This window comes from Neomonachus schauinslandi, chromosome X (assembly GCF_002201575.2).
Source record: "Neomonachus schauinslandi chromosome X, ASM220157v2, whole genome shotgun sequence".
NCBI lineage: Eukaryota > Metazoa > Chordata > Mammalia > Carnivora > Phocidae > Neomonachus > Neomonachus schauinslandi.
In genome coordinates, this window is record NC_058419.1 from 98,832,398 (window position 1) to 98,855,066 (window position 22,669).

The 22,669-nt window shown below is 36.6% G+C and overlaps 1 protein-coding gene across 1 annotated transcript in view; it reads left to right on the forward strand.

Moving 5' to 3' along the window:
- DMD (dystrophin) overlaps positions 1-22,669 on the forward strand; it is a 2,077,064-nt gene that overhangs the window by 700,240 nt on the left and 1,354,155 nt on the right. Inside the window, exon 19 of the mRNA XM_021677947.1 lies at positions 16,100-16,187. Coding sequence (XP_021533622.1) covers positions 16,100-16,187 — 88 coding nt within the window. The remainder of the gene's footprint in view (positions 1-16,099; positions 16,188-22,669) is intronic.

The window sequence follows — 22,669 nt, forward strand, 5'->3', positions numbered from 1 at the left end:
AATACTCTACTTACACAGATGCTTTGGTGCTTCTCCATAAGCTTTCCATGCATTCCTTGAAAGTTTTCTTCTCTCCTTCTCTCGACAATTATTTTGAGTTTTTAACGGGCATGGCAGATGACTTTCCCTCTTAGTTTATTTAAGATGGTATCTAACAAATTATGTGTATTTGTGCTCATATTCTCTTTTTCCCCTCTGCCTTGGTGGAAGAGACTGTGCTTTGGCCAGTTAAGGCTAATCTGTCTGTGTATGTGTGTGTGTATGTGTGTGTGTGTGAGTTCTCAATATTTTCACTGTCTATGTCATAAGGAATCTGCTTCCATTCAGCCACATATCCATATCTTCAATAAAACCCTCCTCTCCTTTAAACACATAGGAATATTTTTGTGTCTTAGTTACTCAACTTCTCTGCAGGACTATACTCTATTTTAACCTCTTTATCCTTCATGAAATTCTTTCCTCCCTGGGTTTATGGGATACCATTATCTATTGGTTACTTTTGTACATTTCTGGTCATTTGTTCTATCTCCTTTTTCCTTTATTATTGATATTCTACACAGTTCTTCCCTTGTTTTTGTTCCCTGGATTATCCTCATTCCTTCCTATTCAAATAACATCTATTTTCTAATGGCTCCCAAATATGTATCATTAGCTTATGTCTCTCCCTTGAAGCCCAAGCCAGTTTATTTAATTGCTTAATAGACAACTTTAATTGGATATTTGCCTGAAAACTTAAAATAAATCTTATGCTCTCCCCAGCCCTCCTTTATTCTTTCTCTTTCCTTTCTTTCTTCTGACAGACTAATCCAGAAATCTAAAAGCTAACTGGGTCATCTAGATTTTTTTTTCCTACCATTTGCAAGTCCACCCTAGTTCAATTAATTTAATTCCCTTAACCACTCTTGAAAGTGTCCAGTTCTCTCTATTCCTAACACTACAACCCTGATTAAAGCTAATACCATGGGTTACCTCTGTTTAAGAAGAAAATCCCTAGCTGGTCTTCCCTGCCACTAATACTGTATTCCTTTAGAGGTTTTCACATCACTTCTGTCAGAGTGAACTTACTAAAACATAAATATTATCCTATTATGCCTCTGTTGATACTCATTTGAAAAAGCAAAAAGAAGCCACTGATAATCAGAAGCTGGCTGGGCACTTCAGTTAGTCCTTGGAGATGCTCAGTGTTGACGTTGACTAGTGCTCACAGCTAGCCTGCAGTGTTCTCCTGCTGAATATGTGCAACAGCTCAGAATGCCAAAAACAGACAAGGCCACTTCATGATTGTGATGGATCAAGACCAAAACGTGACCATCTTGTAATCATATTTCAACAGACCAAATAATGGGTGCAAACCACCCCAAATGACTGCATATCCCCCATCTTCACTAATGTGACAAATGATGCTGCCTTACCAATCTTGGTTTTAGCCTCTCTACATTGTTCCTGCCATCTAGATAAAAATTCTTAAGATGCGCAGTCACAGAAGTAACTCCATTTACTTACGACATCTAATTAAAGGCAAAGCCCTGCTTCCTTGACCACTCTCCTCACTTTACATGTGCCCAAATCCAATCAACTCCTTCTAACCATCCTCTTAGAGACCTACCCCATAGTTCGCTATTATGTGCCACCTCTCCTGTTGCAACAACTAGATCAACTTAACTTTGTTTATATAGGCATGTTCCTGGTGGCTGTTGGGGGGAAGGTGTTGACAGAGTCAGTAATTTCATGTTGCCTTTGTGAAGGCTACCATGACCTAATTTCTTTTACCTTATCCATATTGATTTCTGGCCATTCTAACATTGATTAGATTGCTGGTTTCTAGAAATTAGCAAATGGAACTTAAGTTGGTTTTGTTTTTGGTTTGTTTTGGTTTGGCTTACTTTGGTTTTGGCATGCCAGTGCCCAATATAGTGCCTGGTCCTTAACATAGTTGATATTTGACTGTATGAATAAGTGATTTTTTTTCAGTTCCTTGGGCACATTTTAAGTCAGGCTCTGCTACCAACATGAAGGATATAACAACTTCTGAATAAACATTTGAGTGAATAAATTGCTTTTTCTGTCAAAGGGGAAAACTTCATTATAGAATGTTAAGTGAATAGAAAATTAATAGCTTCTAAAGTCAGGGTAGGCCTCTGGGGAATCTGGAACTTACTTTCATATTAATTAGAGAAGATGTCATGAAAGGAGGAGGCTTTTAAGAGATGCCGATAAAGAAGGAGGAAGAGGTCATAGAGTGTTTTTAATCAACTTATTAGAGAATCAGTAAACTTCCCTTCTTTGTATACTTTGCTTAAAACTTAATTATGTTTCTTTTTTCTCTATATTCTACAACTCAGTTGCCTTTTAGTTTGCACTTGACGTTATATATTTTAGAATTCCTAATTTCCTGATATCTCTAAGAATTTTTATGGACCTTTAATATATTTTAAAATTAACAATACAACCCTTATGGAATGGTTAACTGATGGCTTTTTTAGCTTCTGTCTTCTTGACTTGAAATTATCTGTACTAGATACATCAGAATCTGAGTAGTAGCTTCTAAACATATGATCATATATTGAATATATATTGGCTAAAGTATTTCATATTCTCTGTTAAGAAAACCATTTCAAAAGTATATGTTCTGTTAGAAAAAATAGATACTTTTAAGATTAAAAATACCGTGTATGTGTACACACGTACATATACGATAAACAGAGAAACAGACATAAAAGCTGGATGAGTTTCCTGAGGATGACAGATTAGAGAAATATAATCATGTCTAGGACAGAGATGCTTTCCCAAATAAGGTGATTTCTAAGAGGTAGTTTTAATTATGGGTACTTACTGCTATAAGAAGCATTGTACCTGGCAAGAATAAAATTAGTGCCCTTCATGAAAGATCTTTCTGTATAGGGGTGGGAACTGAAATCTGACTACAGATGCTTGGACTAATATTGAAGATGAAATGCATAGAACAAAATGGATGTCATGGTTGAAGAGCATTCAGGTGATACTCTTGGCCTTGAAAACAAGGGATAATCTAACAGATACAAATGTAAATATATATACAAACGTATCACACACACAAACACACACACATATATATATACACATGCCTATCTCTAAATATACATATTTATGTATCTGTCTATAGAAAGGAGAGAGAGAGAGAGCCATGGAGGAGGAATAAAGACTGAAGATGCTGAACATTTGAAAATATCTGAGAAAAAAATAGCCCCGAAATCTGTGAGACCAGTAAAGAGTTGTTGATCTTATTCTCTAGTGATAACAAACATTTCAACATGTCAGTATAACATGACATGATCTGAAAATGCAGGAACAACTTAAGTAGGGTACTTTAAGATGTGATATTTCTACTAGCCAACTAGAGCACTTGTTTTTCTTTTTTCTTTTTAAATTTCAATTCAGTTAGCCAACATAAAGTACATCATTAGTTTTTGATGTAGTGTTCAGTGACTCATTAGTTGTGTGTAACACCCAGTGCTCATCACATCAGGAGCCCTCCTTAATGCCCATCACCCAGTTACCCCATCTCCCCACCCACCTCCCTTTCCACAACCCTCAGTTTGTTTCCCGGAGTACTGAGTCTCTCGTGGTTTGTCTCCCTCTCTGATTTCTTCCCGTTCAGTTTTCCCTCCCTACACCTGTGGTCCTCCTTGCTATTCCTTATATTCCACATATGAGTGAAACTGTATGATAATTGTCTTTCTCTGATTGACTTATTTCACTTCACATAATACCCTCCAGTTCATCCATGTCCATGTAAATTTTTATCTGCTTCTGAGTTCCAAAGAATCCTGGTTAGTACCATAGTCAAGAAACCTTCTCTTTTCTTTTGTTCAGTATCAATTCCACATTTTATAATCTCCAATATGAATCTGGATCACGATAATGCATTTTTAGTTTCTTCCTTATGAGATCCATGTCTCTATTATCTCAAAATTTCATTTCATTTCTGTTAACCTTAACCTCTTCTAGCCTTACAGTTTTTCAGTTTCTTTTTCATGGAGTCCATGATACCTTAGCGAGGATGCCAAAAACCTTGCTGAAATTTTGTTTGGTAGACCATTGTTGGGAGTTTATACTTCCTCTGATTTTTTTTAGTATGACATTGTTTCATCATTCTGTAATAAATATTATAAACATTGTGTTGTTTCTTCCCCTGTTTCTTTTCTTTTCCTCAACTAAGGTAAGATTCTATTAAGTTATGACTTAATGAATTTTACATGGTACTATTTGTTTTCTGTTTGGGTAATTGTTTATTACTGCTATCAGACTTCATAGCAGTCCTGTTGGAAAGCAGGCCAGTGTGCCCAACTGCCCATCTAATCTGGATCTTCTAGAAGACTTTAATTTAATTCAGCTTTACTTTATTGAGCTTGTAGCTCCTTACCTCCTAGGCTGGTTCTATAACCACTGTATGTATAGCTCCTAGAATTTGTTACACATTTACACCTTCATAGAGCATTTTAACTGTGGTTAGGGTGGGAGAGACAATAATATTGTATATGGAGGCATTATGCTACAATGGACCTCAACTTACTGTGCATCTAACTATGCATGAGGTACTCTTCCAGGCCCTGGAGATGGCATGAAGGAAATTCATGAGGATATCTGACCTTTTACAGTTTCTATTCCAGTGAGGAAGATTAAAATTAAGCAAGAATATGCAAAATGTATAGAATGTTATTGATAAGTGTCAAAGACAAAAATAAAGGAGGAATGAGAGCTAGGAAGTGTGTGTGTGTGTGTGCGTGTGCGTGTATAGATGGACTAGCAGTAGAAGGCCTCCCTGAGAAAGTGTCATTTAAGTAAAGCTCTAAAGGCAGTGAGGGATTTATAGATACCTGAGATTGGAGTATTTCCAGCAGAGGGAAGAGTAAGTGTATAGGTCTGAGGGACGACCATGCCTGGAATGTCAGAGAACACTGGAGTATGGTGGAGTTGAAGAATCAGGGTGTTTAGTCACAGAAGAAGAGGTGCAAGAGATTAAGGAAGTTAAGGTCCCGGGGGCCATGGTTAGGACTTGGGCTTTTACTCAGATGAGAAGGGAAACCACTAGAGTTGAGTTGGTATCTCTTGTGCCTGACTTCTGTCTGCTGTGTTGAGAATGTATCATCAGGGAGCAAAGGTAGAAGTCAAAATAGCATTTAGTAGGCCATTTGGAAGCAAGTAGACCACTGAGTGATGATGGAGTTTGTTTTGTTTTGTTTTGTTGTTTTGTTTTTACTAGCGTGGTAGTAGTGAGCACAGTAATAGCATTTTCTGGATGTGTTTTGAGGTTACAGTCAACAGGAGTTTCTGGGGTTTGAAAGAAAAAGAACAGTCAAGAAGGATTCTAAGTTTTTGGCCTGAAAAATGAAGATCTAGATGTAGTTCTCTACATATATACAGGGAGATGTGGAGGAACCAGCACAGGGAATTGAGTAAAGGGAGTCCTTGAGGTAGGAGGAAGACTGTGTACTTGTCATCAAGGAAACCCATTTAAGAAATAATTGGAAGAAGTGTCCTCTGAATCAAATTATGATGATAAGTAAGTTGAGAACTGACGATCAGCCATTGAATGGAGTAGCACAGTAGGCTAATGGTGTCATTAAAAGCAACAGTTTTGATGGAACTGAATAAGGGAATAGGTGTGAGGATCAGGTTTTTCTCTTTCTCTTTTCTTTCTTTCATGGGCTAGTTTTTACTTTGCAGTATAGACTCGTGGAGGGCCAATGTTTCTCCTGGTGGCACATATCCCTTTAAAGTCAGGGATATTCCCTCCCTTTGCCAGAAGCATGGTTCTCTCCAGACTTTGTTTTTGGTGGTCATGTGATTTACATTTTACTTTTTCGATGCAGTTGACATACATTTTTTTTTCTAAGAAAATGAGAAAAGGTAGAAGCAATAGGAACTACTAATCTAACCTATTTTAAGACAGAAGTTCATATATTTTATTCGAAAGTGAATGCATAGGTGTCCAGGTCCAAGAAAAAAAGAGGAGTTTGGGGGATGTTTATTTAGTAAATTTCTTTAACACTTGTATATGTGGATATCTGGACACTTGACATTCATTTTTGTGAGCAGGTACTCTAATCTACTCTTAGGCCAAGATTTTTCCCTAACCTTTTTTTTTTTTTTAAGATTATTGAAATCACCATTCATTCGGATGCCCACATGTGGCACTTTGGAACATTCTCAGTTTATGTCATTCCATTTGTTACAGCTTAGTTATTTCTGGATTTCCATTTTACTATGTAAGAATTGTCCCAATTTGGGAAATAAGTTATTTGCAGAGCCCCCTTTCATCTTCTCAGAATCCCTGAAGGGTAGGTATCTTTACTGTTACTTTACATAGAAAGTATTGATGCTCAGAAAGGTTGAATCACTTTTCAAATGCCAAACAGCTGGTAAGCAGTGGAGACAGAATTCAGACCATCTGAGAACAGAATGACTCCAAAACTTTTCATTACCTTCTTGACTGTCTTCTGGCTACCCTAAATTTTCTCATTTTTTTAATCAACCATCTATAGCTGTGTCTGAAATGAAATGTTTCTGGACTCTTTACTGTCTTGTTCATACTCCTCAAAGCACATTTGTGCCAATATCTCTATTTTCCAATATTCCTCTTTAAATCGATGTTACTTAACAGAACGTAGATATCCTCTAAACACTGATATGTGGTGGCCATTAAATGCTTCTCTCTCAGGGCTGTCTCTGTATTTATACACCAGTTACTCAGTTTCTGTATAATAGTCATCTGGCAAGGGGGTATAGTAACTGAGCCATACACAGAGTTGAAAGTCCGCTTATAGACTGTCAGTGTGCATTCTGAGTAACCAAGCATTCCTTCTGATAGCTTGGTGCCCATGCTGCATTTCTGGTTAAATATTTTGAATATCATCTTTGACTACATCCAAAGTATCAGGTTGCCTTGGCTGTGAGTTGTAGTCCGATATGTTCAAAGCTGTTGATTAATTTCCATTGAAATGCCCTTAGAGCAGCAGAGTGTGTTTGAAAGAGATCTGAACTTGTAAATAGGTTATTGGGGTTCTAATATTGGATCTAAAACTTTCCACTTCCACCATCTTGTATATATGAGTTAATCTTGCTGATGCTCAGTTTTCTCTTGTATAAAAGAGGATAAAATACTGCTGATTCCTTCTATCCCACCGAATTGTGAAATACATATTTGTAACTTGGTACACAGTATAAGGAATTCCATTTTTATCATGGTTACGCCAGTGTTTTCAAATACTTAATACACCTCTGTGTGCCTCACTCTGCTCCTCTGCCAAATTGTGAGAGTAATAGTACCTACTTCATACATTATTGTTTTCTTGTGGTTATTGCTATTATATGTATATTAGAATAACTAGAATAATGTGATTTAATCAAACTAGATATTTAAACTAGTTACCACTGAAATTATCAATTAGACATTTTCCCCTCTGTGAAGAATACTAATTGATTATTCTATTAGACACAGAATAAAAAGATTATGATCATGGCATTTAGAAAGCCAATGATAACTTTTCATCATTTATAAAGACAATAGTATGTTCTGATTCTACTCTTTATATATATAATTTCATATATAAACAAAAGCAAAAACTCCATGTAGTTAAAATAGAAACCCCTCTGATAGGAAAGGGTAACTCTAACACTGTTTAACTTGGAGAATGCCTGTTTGTTGTTACCATTCTTGTTCTGTTGTAGTGCATGTATTTTTTACTTGTCTCTTTCTCTCTCTCTCCATCCCGCCCCCCACTCCCCCTTTGGCTGCTGTAGTTCAAATGTGGAATACCCCACATCCTGGTATAGCTCTTGGTACTTGTGAATGTTACATATTTACTTAGAATGTGCTTATTTTTTCTCTTCTAAAGTACTCAGAGTCCTTTAGAAATAACATTTACCTTTTAATGGAGAATAAATGTAAAATATTGGAAAACATATGCCAATAAGCCGCCTTACAGGAACAGAGAATTTAGAAGACAAAAACTGAGAGTTGAGAAAATGTAAATTTTGGAACTTCTTCTAGATTCTTACCTTTAACAAGATGTGACTACTTTATTTTCATGGACTTTTCAATTCTACTAGAAAGTTAGAATCTTCCAGGGTTGTGCAAATACTTGTGTCAACAATTTTATAATGCCTTTGTGAAAATGACTTTCAAGGTAACCCAGAAGTTTCACCTGCTAATTAGTATGGAATCCTGGGAGCATATAATCCCCAAACACTACAATCTCTGTGCTTTGAAATTTTCAAGTAGGATCCAAGATATTAAAATGTGTCTATCACTTTTAGAGTTTCCCTACTGATGAGATGAACCTGAATTTTCATTTGCTGCCCTTGACAGCATAACATAAAATATATATTTTCAAGATAGTTTTGAGTATTTTTAAGTATTTATACTCTATCATTTTATATCATTTTCATTTATTTTGCTAAATTTTAATTAGTATTTTATACATTGCAGTTTTTTTCTTAATAGGATATATTCTATTGTCTACAGGTTTTTGTGGGTTTTTTTTAGCATTTTGCATTCTTTTTTTTAAATTTTTAAAATTTTATTATGTTACGTTTGTCACCATACAATACATCATTTGTTTTTGATGTGGTGATCCACAATCCATTGTTTTCATATAACACCCAGTGCTCCATGCAGTACGTGCCCTCCTTAATACCCATCACTGGGCTAACCAACCCCCCCTCCCCCCTCCCCTCTAAAAACCTGTTTGTTTCTCAGAGTCCATAGTCTCTCATGGTTCATCTCTCCCTCTGATTCCACCCCCCTTCATTTTTCCCTTCCTTCTCCTAATGTCTTCCATGCTATTCCTTATGTTCCACAAATAAGTGAAACCATATGATAATTGACTTTCTCTGCTTGACTTATTTCACTTAGCATAATCTCCTCCAGTCCCATCCATGTTGATGTAAAAGTTGGGTATTCATCCTTTCTGATGGCTGAGCAATATTCCGTTGTATATATGGACCACATCTTCTTTATCCATTCATCTGTTGAAGGGCATCTCGGCTCTTTCCACAATTTGGCTATTGCGGACATTGCTGCTATGAACATTGGGATGCATTTGGCCCTTCTTTTCACTACATCTGTGTCTTGGGGTAAATACCCAGGAGTGCAATTGCTGGATCATAGGGTAGCTCTATTTTTAATTTTCTGAGTCACCGCCACACTGTTTTCCAAAGTGACTGTACCAACTTGCATTCCCACCAACAGTGTAAAAGGGTTCCCCTTTCTCCACAACCTCTCCAACATTTGTTGTTTCTTTCCCTGTCCATTTTTGCCATTCTAACTGGTGTAAGGTGGTATCTCAATGTGGTTTTGATTTGAATTTCCCTGATGGCTAATGATGATGAACATTTTTTCATGTGTCTGTTAGCCATTTATATGTCTTCTTCAGAGAAGTGTCTGTTCATCTCTTCTGCCCATTTTTTGACTTGATTATTTGTTTTTTGGGTGTTGAGTTTGAGAAGTTCTTTATAGATCTTGGATACCAGCCCTTTATCTGTAGTGTCATTTGCAAATAGCTTCTCCCATTCTGTGGGTTACCTCTTGGTTTTGTTGACTGTTTCCATTGCTGTGCAGAAGCTTTTTATCTTGGTGAAGTCCCAAAAGTTCATTGTTGCTTTTGTTTCACTAGCCTTTGGAGATGTATCTTGAAAGAAGTTGCTGTGGGCAATGTCAAAGAGGTTACTGCCTATGTTCTCCTCTAGGATTTGGATGGATTCCTGTCTCACATTGAGGTCTTTCATCCATTTTGAGTTTATCTTTGTGAATGGTGTTAGAGAATGGTCGAGTTTCATTCTTCTGCATGTGGCTGTCCAGTTTTCCCAGCACCATTTATTGAAGAGACTGTCTTTTTCCCATTGCATGTTTTTTCCTGCTTTGTCAAAGATTATTTGACCACAGAGTTGAGGGTCCATATCTGGGTTCTCTATTCTGTTCCATTGGTCTGTATGTCTGTTTTTGTGCCAGTACCATGCTGTCTTGGTGATCACAGCTTTGTAATATAGCTTGAAATCGGGCAACGTGATGCCCCCGGCTTTGTTTTTCTTTTTCAACATTTCCTTGGTGATTCGGGGTCTTTTCTGATTCCATACAAATTTTAGGATTGTTTGTTCCAGCACTTTGAAAAATGTCATTGGAATTTTGATCGGGATGGCATTGAAGGGATAGATTGCTCTGGGTAGCATAGACATTTTAACAATGTTTATTCTTCCGGTCCATGAGCAAGGAATATTTTTCCATCTTTTTGTGTCTTTTTCAATTTCTTTCATGAGTGTTTTGTAGTTCCTAGGGTATAGATCCTTTACCTCTTTGATTAAGTTTATTCTGAGGTATCTTACGGTTTTTGGTGCTATTGTAAATGAATCGTTTCTCTAATTACTCTTTCTACAGCTGCGTTGTTAGCGTATAAGAAAGCAACTGATTTCTGTGCATTGATTTTGTATCTTGCCACATTACTGAATTGCTGGATGAGTTCTAGTAATTTGGGGGTGGAGTCTTTTGGGTTTTCCACATAAAGTATCATGTCGTCTGCGAAAAGAGAGAGTTTGACTTCTTCTTTGCCAATTTGAATACCTTCTATTTCTTTTTGTTGTCTGATTGCTGTTGCTAGGACTTCTAGTACTATGTTGAACAATAGTGACAAGAGTGGGCATCCTTGACGTGTTCCTAATCTTAAGGGAAAGGCTCTCAGCTTTTCCCTATTGAGGATGATATTCACTGTGGGTTTTTCATAGATGGACTTTATGAACTTGAGGAATGTTCCCTCTATCCCTATACTCTGAAGAGTTTTAATCAGGAAAGGATGTTGTATTTTGTCACATGCTTTTTCTGCATCAATTGAGAGGACCATATGGTTCTTCTCTCTCCTCGTATTAATGTGTTCTATCACATTGATTGATTTGCGAATGTTGAACGACCCTTGCATCCCAGGGATAAATCCCACTTGGTCGTGGTGGATGATCCTTTTAATGTATTGTTGGATCCTATTAGCTAGGATTTTGTTGAGGATTTTGGAATCCATATTCATTAGGGATATCGGTCTGAAATTCTCCTTTTTGATGGGGTCTTTGCCTGGTTTGGGGATTAAGGTAATGCTGGCCTCATAAAATGAGTTTGGAAGTTTTCCTTCTGTTTCTATTTTTTGAAACAGCTTCAGTAGAATAGGTATTATTTCTTCTTTGAATGTTTGGTAGAGTTCCCCAGGGAATCCATCTGGCCCTGGACTCTTGTTTTTTGGGAGGTTTTTGATCACTGCTTCATTCTCGTTACTGGTTATTGGCCTATTCAGGTTGTCAGTTTCTTCTTGTTTCAGCCTTGGCAGCTTATAGGTTTCCAGGAAGGCCTCCATTTCATCCAGATTGCTCAGTTTATTGGCATATAGTTGTTAATAATTTCTAATAATTGTTTCTATTTCCTTGGTGTTAGTCGTGATCTCTCCCCTTTCATTCATAATTTTATTAATTTGGGTCCTTTCTCTTTTCTTTTGGATCAGTCTGGCCAGTGGTTTTCAATCTTATTGATTCTTTCAAAGAATCAACTTCTAGTTTCATTGATCTGATCTACTGTGTTTCTGGTTTCTAATTCATTGATTTCTGCTCTAATCTTAATTATTTCTCTTCTAATGCATGGCTTAGGCATCATTTGTTGCTTTTTCTCTAGTTCTTTAAGGTGTAGAGTTAGTTGCTGAATTTGGGATTTTTCTATTTTTTTGAGTGAGGCTTGGATGGCTATGTATTTCCCCCTTAGGACCACCTTTGCAGTATCCCATAGGTTTTGGACTGATGTGTTTTCGTTCTCATTGATTTCCATGAGTTGTTTAAGGTCTTCTTTGATTTCTTGGTTGACCCAAACATTCTTGAGCAGAGTGGTCTTTAGCTTCCAAGTGTTTGAATTTCTTCCAAATGTTTTCTTGTGATTGAGTTCCAGTTTTAGAGCATTGTGGTCTGAGAATATGCAGGGAATAATCTCAGTCTTTTCATATTGGTTGAGACCTGATTTGTGACCCAGTATGTGGTCTATTCTGGAGAAAGTTCCATGTGCGCTCAAGAAGAATGAGTATTCTGTTGTTTTAGGGTGGAATGTTCTGTAAATATCTATGAGGTCCATCTGGTCCAATGTATCATTCAAAGCTCTTGTTTCCTTGTTGATTTTCTGCTTAAATGATCTGTCTATTGCTGAGAGTGGAGTATTGGGGCCTCCTACAATTAACATATTGTTATCAATATGACTATTTTGGTTAACAGTTGGCTTATGTAGATGGCTGCTCCCATGTTGGAGGCATAGATATTTATAATTGTTAGATCTTCTTGTTGGATAGACCCTTTAAGAATGATATAGTGTCCTACTGTGTCTCTAATTACAGACTTTAGTTTAAAATCTAATTTGTCTGATATAAGAATTGCTACCCCAGCTTTCTTTTGAGGTCCGCTGGCATGAAAATTGATCTCCATCCCTTCACTTTCAGTCTGGATGTATCTTTAGGTTCAAAATAAGTCTCTTGTAGACAGCATATGAATGGGTCCTGCCTTTTTATCCAATCTGCAACGCTGTGCTGTTTTATGGGAGCATTTAGGCCATTCACGTTGAGAGTGATTATTGAAAGATATGAATTAATTGTCATCATGTTGCCTGTGAAGACGTTGTTTTTATAGATTGTCCCTGTAAATTTCTGTTGTAGATCACTCTTGGGGTCTTTCTCCTTTTATAGAACCCCCCCTTAATATTTCCTGCAGGGCTGGCTTAGTGGTCACATATTCTTTCAGTTTCTGCTGGTCTGGAAGCTCTGCATCTCTCCATCCATTCTAAATGACAGCCTTGCCAGATAAAGTATTCTTGGCTGCATGTTCTTCTCATTTAGTACCCTGAATAGGTCTTGCCAGGCCTTTCTGGCTTGCCAGGTCTCTGTGGATAGGTCTGACGTTATTCTGATGTTCCTCCCTCTGTACGTAAGGACTCTCTTCCCCCTAACTGCCCTTAAGATGGTTTCCTTGGTTCTAAGATTTGCGGGTTTTGCTATTACATGCGGGGGCGTTGGCCTGTTTTCCTTGATCTTGGGAGGGGTCCTCTCTGCCTCTAGGACACGAATGTTTGTTTCATTCCCCAGATTAGGGAAGTTCTCAGCTACAATTTGCTCAAATATATCTTCTAGTCCTCTCTCTCTCTCCACTCCCTCCGGATTCCAATAAATCTGACATTGGAATGCTTCATGGTGTCACTTATTTCTCTGATTCTATTTTCATGGATTCTGAGGTGTTTTTCCCTGGCCTCCTCTTTTCCCTTTTTATCTATTAAATTGTCTTCCAGGTCAATTGTGATTCATTTTTCTGCCTCGCTTACCCTAGCTGTTAGATTATCTAGATTAGATTGGATCTCATTGATAGCATTTTTAAGTTCTGCCAATTCCCCTTTCATTTCTGCCCTTAGAGACTCTATGTTGCCATTAATTGATTTCTCCATTCTAGCCATTGTCTTCACAATTGCTAGCCCGAATTCCATCTCGGACATCTTGGTTATATCTGCATCCATTTGTAAATCTGCGGCATAAGTCCTAATCTCTGAGTCTTTCCTATTTTGGGGGTTCCTCCTCCTAGTCATTCTGTTGATGAGTGGTTGAGGGAATGGGTAGCATCCAAATTATTGACCAGAACCCAAGCAAGATGCACCTGTTTTCTCGGGACCTTAGGGTTGCTGGCCTCTTGTTTTCCCAGCCTGTCTTCTGAGGGAGGGGCCTGCCATGCTGTTACTCAGGCAACCCTGTTTGGGCAGAGTTGCCCTGCCCCCCTGTGGTGAGGAGTGGACTCAGTGGGAACTAGTTTTGGGGGGCTTTTTTTCTCTGGTGGCTTTCCCTGGTGGCTTTCCGCGTCTCTTCTGAGAGAGCAGAAGAGACTGTTTCCAACCTTCTGCCTCAGAGCAGAGAGATCCCAGTCTGTTCTTCAGTGAGCTCTCCAGGCCACACTGTCTCCGTTTCTGTCCGTGCTGCTATAAACTGCAGCGTCCTGGGTTGTGCAGCCCTCCACAGCACCCCCAGTCCTGCCTCCAGGTTGGGGCACATTTCTGCCCTTTGTGTTTCTAAAACCGCCAGCTGCGCCTAGTTCGCAGTCACGACCCCTGGGTTTCCGCCCCGGGGGCTGCCCTAAAGTCCTTTCCCACCCGCTACCGGTCTGCGAGTCTGTGCCCCGTCCCCAGCAAGGGAGGCTGTCACTCACCGGCGGTGTAGCATCCCCATGGCCAGGCTCCCTCCCGCTGCCGTTTATCCTCTGATATCTGCCCACAGAATCAGGGCTCACCTGGAAATCAACTGCCTGTGATATTCTGCTTCTAGAGATCCAGATCTTCTTACATCTCAGGCTGGTTTCGTGGGTGCTCAGAGTGGTCTGGTAGATATCCAGCTCAATTCCGGGGACCAGTTGAAATAGGGTCCCCTACTCCTCCACCATCTTTTTCCTCCAGCACTTTGCATTCTTGACCCTGAATCCAATAATCCCAGTTCATGAAACTCTGTCTTAAATCCATTTTAAAAGGCTTCTTTTTAATTGTGGTTATTTCTTTAAATTGGAGAATCATTTTAAATATTTTAGAATGTATGGATTATAGTGTGAGCATTCCTATCATTTGGTGTGCTTGGGAAATAGTCTAGTTTAGCAATAAGATGATTACTTATTTCTCTGAATGTATTTCTGATGTTGCCATAGTATCTTCATCTGTATTTAGTCTACATGTCTGTCTTTCTGTCTGTCTTTATTGGCTTTCAAAAGGGAAGGCACTAGATCTGCGCTGTAGAATTACAATTGGCACTTGACACATGGTAGCTTTTTAAATTTAAATTTAATTATATTAGATGAAAAATTAGTTTCCTTAGTCACACTTGCTACCTTTCAAGTACTCAGTACCCACATGTGGCTAATGGCTACTGTATTGGACAGCACAGATCTATAATATTTTCATGCTTGCAGAAAGTTCTATTGAACAATGCTCTGCAGAGTGTGCACATGTTGATTACAGGCCTCCTACCTATACTCCGATATTATACCCTGTAACGTTTGTTTAGAGACCTATAGATCGAATTAAAATTTTAAAAAAAGTTGGATATGGAATAACCTCCTGTCACAAACTCAAGTGAAATCTTTGTATGATGCTATTTTTGGGTCACAGGAGTATTGCTCCAACTATGTGTTAAATGCTTTAAAGCTTGCTTTTTCTGCAGGTAGTTATGTTTTAGGACATATAGCATAATGTTATAGCCACATATTTTTTTGTAAAAGTACAAAGCTAATGATTATAATACAGTTCAGTTGTATCATAGTTTAATATATATAATATATATCTTATGTATATGTAATATATATCTGTAGAGACATTATTAACTAAACCCAACAGTATTAAATGCTAGATTTTGTTAATTCAAATCATTGTGGTTTTGTTGTTCAAAAGTTATGTTTAAGTTAGGAGAAATGAACAAAAGAATTTAGAAAGCTTTTTGAAACTGAATCTATTTTTCCTTGAAATGGGGGTACTTTAAAAGTTTTAGAGAGAAAAATTAACCTGTAGTCTTGTATTTAGGTAAATATGGGTTTTTTTGCTAAATTATTCATTCTAATGTGCTTTTCCCTCTTCATATACTTACAAGATTTTCTATTTGATTTTTAATACAGAATACGTACTTAAGTTATTAGGAGTAATTTCAGTGGTGTGTATTTAAAAGACAAATTTAAGTTTTAATTATCTCTCTCTGTCACTTTATACTTTCATTGTTTCTTATTATTTGCTTTTGTTTTTTTGTGTTTTTTTTGCAGCCTTATATTACAGTGCATCAGAAACTATTGTGTAAAAAAAAAAAAGTTAAGAGTAGAAATCTTATTAAAAGTAGTAGCAATTCAATATGAAAATGGCTTGTGCTTTCATTGTCATTTGGATGCTTCTGGTGCCAAGAAACTTGAGAAAAAAAATCTTTAGATTCACACAATAAGCTGACAGAGTGAAATATCTTAAGTCTTGAAAGGGCAAGTAGAAGTTATAATTACTGTGTAGCTTCACAATCTTTGTATTGAAATACTCACCTTTGCTGTCATGCTGCAGGCCATAGAGCGAGAAAAAGCCGAGAAGTTCAGAAAACTGCAAGATGCCAGCAGATCAGCTCAGGCCCTGGTGGAACAGATGGTGAATGGTAATTACATGGAGTTGATTTAGATAATCTTCTTAGGGATTTGATAAACACATAGGTTCATATTTATCAGCTGAATTATATCAGACAAGAACTTCCTGAATGCAAATTTAAATTAAAGTGAGTTTGTGAGCTTTTTTTATTCTTTCTTAATGCTAAGCGGATTATTAGAGGAAATTCATCCTTGAGTCCACTGTAAGAAAGTGGTATGTGCTAGAATATTTTATCCATCTGTTGCAGAGAAATCAATTTTAATGCAAATCCTGCTAGCATTTGTCCAAATAATTTAAGAAAACAATGTTTGCAGAAATCACTGGAAATGTAAGCAATCATATACTATATATAAACTGATTGTGATCTGATTTTAAGTAATTCTTGCAATGTATTTTTCCAAACAGACCAAAATTATATGTAAGGCTTCATCAGCATACCTGTGGCTAGTAATGTATTTGACATTTTCTATGTTGTTTTTCATTTTTTTTTTAACTCATTTTACAAATGTCTTCTCAGGGGAAACTTTATTTTTTTAACTTCAGCTGTTTTTGAGTAAGGTAAAAGTACAAAGCTAACACATTTTTTCTTTTTTTCTTATTTATTTAGGGCACCTGTGAGCAGGGGGTGGGGGTGGGAGGTGGGATAGGGGCAGAGGGAGAGAGAGAATCTTAAGCAGGCTCCATGCCCAGCACAGAGCCCAAGGTGGGTCTTGATCTCAAAATCCTGAGATCATGACCTGAGCCAAAATCAAGAGTCTGATGCTTAACTGACTGAGCCACCCAGGCGCCTCTTGCTTTTTTTTTTTTTTTCCCAAATATTTTTTCTTTTTTGAGAATGAATTAAAATTAGTTTTTCCTAACAGTGCTTCAGAAGCTATCTGAACAAAATGTTGTTGACATCGGTTTTGAACAAACTTCTTTGAAATTGTCATTGTCATACTACATTCATTTTCAGATATAAGTAATTTATGAGAATCAGGGATAATGCTATTTTCAAACAAGACTTTTTTTTACATATTTCACAGGATATGTTTACAAGTGTATAATAACAAAATGTAACAAATGTTTTTGTTGTGCATGTCAGCTTTTTCCAGGACCTTCCTGCATTCTGGAGCATAAATATTGTGTATGAATTATTTTTTGCCTTAATTGTCATGTTGGCATTAAAAAGTTCAGTGATCTTCTTAGGAAATCAATTCATTTTTTTTTCTTTTAATGAGCCCCATGACTGTATTTGGTTAATAATAAAAACAAGCAAACATGACAGCTGAGGATTGGTTTAACAAGTTAATGAATATATAGACAGTGCAAAATACTGAAAGGTTGTTGTTGAGCTGTATGTTGCTGGGTGGTGTAACTGATGAATTTGATAACAGCATACTTATATTAAATTAAATTTTGTGATCTAAAAAATAGGCTTGTAGCCACTACACAATTTCCCCGTAGCAACTATATTGTCACTTTTTTATTTTTATAAGGCACTGTAAAATCTATACTTTTAAATGGTCTCTTTTCATAATCAAATGTCAAGCATACCTTAACTCAGATCATTATTCAAAAAGCACTTAAAATTTAGAAATGTAGGGAATGATTTTTTTGGTAACTAAAACCACATACTGGTTTAAAATGATCATATGATTAGTGATGATGTCATTTTCTAGGTTATTGCCCTCAAAGCTCTAAATTTAGGAAGCATGAAGAAAAATCAGGACATACATTAAGTCCCTAATAAATATTAATTGGTGAAGTTCTTCTTAGCAAAGCAAAGTTAAGGCAGTTACTTAGATAATTTTGGTCAGAAAATAATAATACTTTTGAAGAAAAATGCTAACTTGTGTGGAGAGCAAAGAGCAGTAAGAGCTAGGGGTGTGATTTGAGACATTGCTCATAGGCTTACCGTTATCGATCAAATTTTAAGCTTCTCCTGTGTTATGCCAATAAAGATAAGGTCTGACTGTTATGTGATTAGGCTCAAATTTTGGCTATACCTAGAGCATTTCTGCTGCTCCATTCAATCACTCAAGGATTCTAACTTTTGGTTCCTTTTTTTCGGTCTTACACAGAATAAATTTCATAACATTTATTTTATGTAATTGTGCAAACTATGAGTGAAGGCAGACACATGCCTAAGTGCCTGGAGTACCTCTCTCCAGGTATATTTCACGGGGACCCCTCACCCTAATTAACAATAGCTCTGCTGCCAAGGAACCAAAAACTGGAGTTTACTGGTTTGGCTCATAAAGCTGAAGGACGAAATGAGGTTTATCTAAACCAGGTTTCTAACTATTATCTCGGTTAAGGTCTTAAATTTACAAGCCCAGAATTTCTTTTCTGAGGTTTAAGCTACGGAGTTACAATAAAACTCATACCCATATAAAACACATACATTCTTGTCCTTTTATTTATAAAGAAGGAAAATAAGAGCTGAATCATGGTACTTCATTTATGACCTCATGTAAATGTTTATTCCTCTTAACCACATCTCTAATCCTCAAAAATTAAGATAAAGACAAGTCATTCTTGTACAGTGTTATTAATATTATGCAACTAATACAAATTTATAGTTTTGTGCTAACAATATTTAACACATATTCATAGTGTGAAATAGGTGTAAGAATAAGCATAACTAATATCTTTAAGAGCATTTTATAGTATTTTCTATATTTGTATACATAGAAAGCTGAATTTTCTACTTCAGATAATTTACTGTAAGATTAGAGTGGGGTTTTTTTAGTATCTGGAATGATTTTAGAAGTCCTCTTTTAAATTTTCCATCAGAATGAAAATCTAAGACCTGCAAAAAAAAATTCAATACTTGTATCATTCTGGTTCAAAACTGGTATAAAATATATTAGACATATTTCAAAATCTACTTTTGTTCATTTCTAAATACCTACTGAAAGAATGAATTTTTAGTATTACTTAAGAAATGCAGAAAACAAAACCTATTAGTCTGAAAGGCAGTTTGTTAAAGGAAATTAAGAAAGGTGCTGAGGAAAAGGAGGAGTGTCTTAAAATTCTTAAAAGTGCAGAGATTACCATGATGTCAATGTAGAAGTGACTTTGACTTGATGTTGCAGAATTTTGTTAAAAATAAGTCTTACGTCCAGAACTCCAGCACTAGGGGAATGCAGCACAAAGAATTCATGACTTTTTTCCCCCTGATTCTTTAGTCTTTCAAAGTTAATTTTTTTTAATTTTCTTTTTTCTTTTTCTATTTTTTTGAATTTTTCTTTTTCCCTTTTTCAACCAACATCTTATCAATCCCTTTTTTAAAAATCTTTTTTTATTTTTCATTTTTAGAGTCCTATTCTATCCCTTCATAGTAGTTAACCTTATTTTTGGTATATATATATATATATATATATATATATATATATATATATATATATGTTGTTCTCTCTTTAAAATTTTGGGCTACAGCTTCTTCTAACAGACCAAAATATACCCTAAATCTCTATAGTGTATGGCTTTGTTTTAGTTTCCTGCCTGATCACATTCTCCCCCCTTTTTTTAAATTTCTCTTCTTTCTTTTTTCAACCAACTTCTTACCTTATCAATTCCTTTTATAAAATCTTTTATAATTTTCATGTTTACAGTCACATTCCATCCCTTCATCGTATTTACCCTTATTTTTGTACATATATAAGCTTTTCATTCTTTAAAATTTTGGGAGGCCATTTCTTCTAACAGACCAAAATACGCCCAGAATCTAGTGTGTGGCACTGATCTATGCACCAGCCAGATCATATTTGATCATATGCTTTTTTTTTTTAATTCTTTTTTTTTTTCTTTTCATTCTTTCCCTTTCTTTCCTCTGGTTTCAGGTCTTTTCTGATTTGTTTAGTTTATATTTTTCTGGGGTTGTTGTTACCCTGTTAGCATTTTGTTCTCTCATTCATCTGTTCTCCTCTGGACAAAATGACAAGATGGAAAAAAATCACCTCAAAAAAAAAAAAAGAACAAGAGGCAGTACTGACTGCCAGGGACCTAATCAATACGGACATTAGTAAGATGTTGGAAATAGAGTTCAGAATGACGATTTTAAAGATACTACCTGGGCTTGAAAAAAGCATGGAAGGTATTAGAGAAACCCTTTCTGGAAAAATAAAAGAACTAAAATCTAACCAAGTCAAAATAGAAAAGGCTATTAATGAGGTGCAATAAAAAATGGAGGCTCTAACTGCTAGGATAAATGAGGCAGAAGAGAGAATCAGTGATATAGAAGACCAAATGATGGAAAATAAAGAAGCTGAGAAAAAGAGCGATAAACAACTACTGGATCACGAGGGCAGAATTTGAGAGATAAGTGATACCATAAGACGAAACAATATTAAAATAATTGGGATCCCAGAAGAAGAAGAAAGAGAGAGAGGGGCAGAAGGTATATTGGAGCAAATTATAGCAGAGAACTTCCCTAATTTGGGGAAGGAAACAGGCATCTAAATCCAGGAGGCACAGAGAACCCCCTCAAAATCAATTAAAATAGGTCAACACCCCGACATCTAATAGTAAAACTTACGAGTCTCAGAGACAAAGAGAAAATCCTGAAAGCAGCTCGGGACAAGAGATTTGTAACCTACAATGGTAGAAACATTAGACTGGCAACAGACCTATCCACAGAGACCTGGCAGGCCAGAAAGGACTAGCAGGATATATTCAGAGCACTAAATGAGGAAAATAAGGAGCCAAGAATACTATATCCAGCTGGGCTGTCATTGAAAAATAGAAGGAGAGATAAAAAAACTTCCAGGACAAACAAAAACTAAAGGAATTTGCAAACACAAAGCCAGCCGTACAAGAAATATTGAAAGGGTTCCTCTAAGCAAAGAGAGGGCCTAAAAGCAACATAGACCAGAAAGGAACACACACAATACACAATAACAGTCACCTTACAGGCAATACAATGGCACTAAATTCATATCTTTCAATAGTTACCCTGAATGTAAATGAGCTAAATGCCCCAATCAAAAGACACAGGGTATCAGATTGGATTAAAAAAAACAAGACCAGTCGATATGCTGCCTGCAAGAGACTCATTTTAGACCCAAAGACACCTCCAGCTTGAAAGTGAGGGGACGGAAAACAATTTACCATGCTAATGGACACCAAAAGAAAGCTGGGGTGGCAATCCTTATATCAGACAAATTAGATGTTAAACCAAAGACTATAATAAGAGATGAGGAAGGACATTATATCATACTTAAAGGGTCTTTCCCACAAGAAGATCTAACAATTGTAAATATCTATGCCCCTAACATGGGAGCAGCCAATTATATAAGGCAATTAATAACAAAAGCAAAGAAACACATTGACAACACTACAATAGTAGTAGGGGACTTTGACACCCCCCTCACTGAAATGGACAGATCATCTAAGCAAAAGATCAACAAGGAAATAAAGGCTTTAGATGACACTGGACCAGATGAACTTCACAGATATATTCAGAACATTCTATCCCAAAGAAACAGAATACACATTCTTCTCTAGTGCCCATGGAACATTCTCCAGAATTGATCACATCCTAGGTCACAAATCAAGTCTCAATTGGTACCAAAAGATTGGGATCATTCCCTGCTTTGAAACTAGAACTCAATCACAAGAGGAAAGTCGGAAAGAACTCAAATACATGGAGGCTAAAAGCATCCTACTAAAGAATGAATGGGTCAACCAGAAAATTAAAGAATTTAAAAAAATTCATGGAAACAAATGAAAACGAAAGCACAACTGTTCAAAATCTTTGGGATGCAGCAAAGGCAGTCCTAAGAGGAAAGTATATAACAATACAAGCCTTTCTCAAGAAACAAGAAAGGTCTCAAATACACAACCTAACTCTATACCTAAAGGAGCTGGAGAAAGAACAGCAAATAAACCTAAACCCAGCAAGGAGAAGAGAAATAATAAAGATCAGAGCAGAAATCAATGAAATAGAAACCAAAAGACCAGTAGAACACCTCAATGAAACTAGGAGCTGGTTCTTTGAAAGAATTAACAAGATTGATAAACCCCTGGCCAGACTTATCAAAAAGAAAAGAGAAAGGACCCAAATAACTAAAATCATGAATGAAAGAGGAGAGATCACAACCAACACCAAAGAAATACAAACAATTATAAGAACATATTAGGAGCAACTCTATGCCAGCAAATTAGATAATCTGGAAGAAATGGATGCATTCCTAGAGATGTATCAACTACCAAAACTGAACCAGGAAGAAATAGAAAACCTGAACAGACCCATAACCACTAAGGAAATTGAAGCAATTATCAAAAATTTCCCCCCAAAAAAAGCCCAGGGCCAGATGGCTTCCCAGGGGAATTCTATCAAACATTTCAAGAAGAATTAATACCTATTCTTCTGAAACTGTTCCAAAAAATAGAAATGGAAGGAAAACCTCCAAACTCATTTTATGAGGCCAGCATTACCTTGATCCCCAAAACCAAAGACCCCATCAGAAATGAGAATTACAGACCAATATCCCTGATGACCATGGA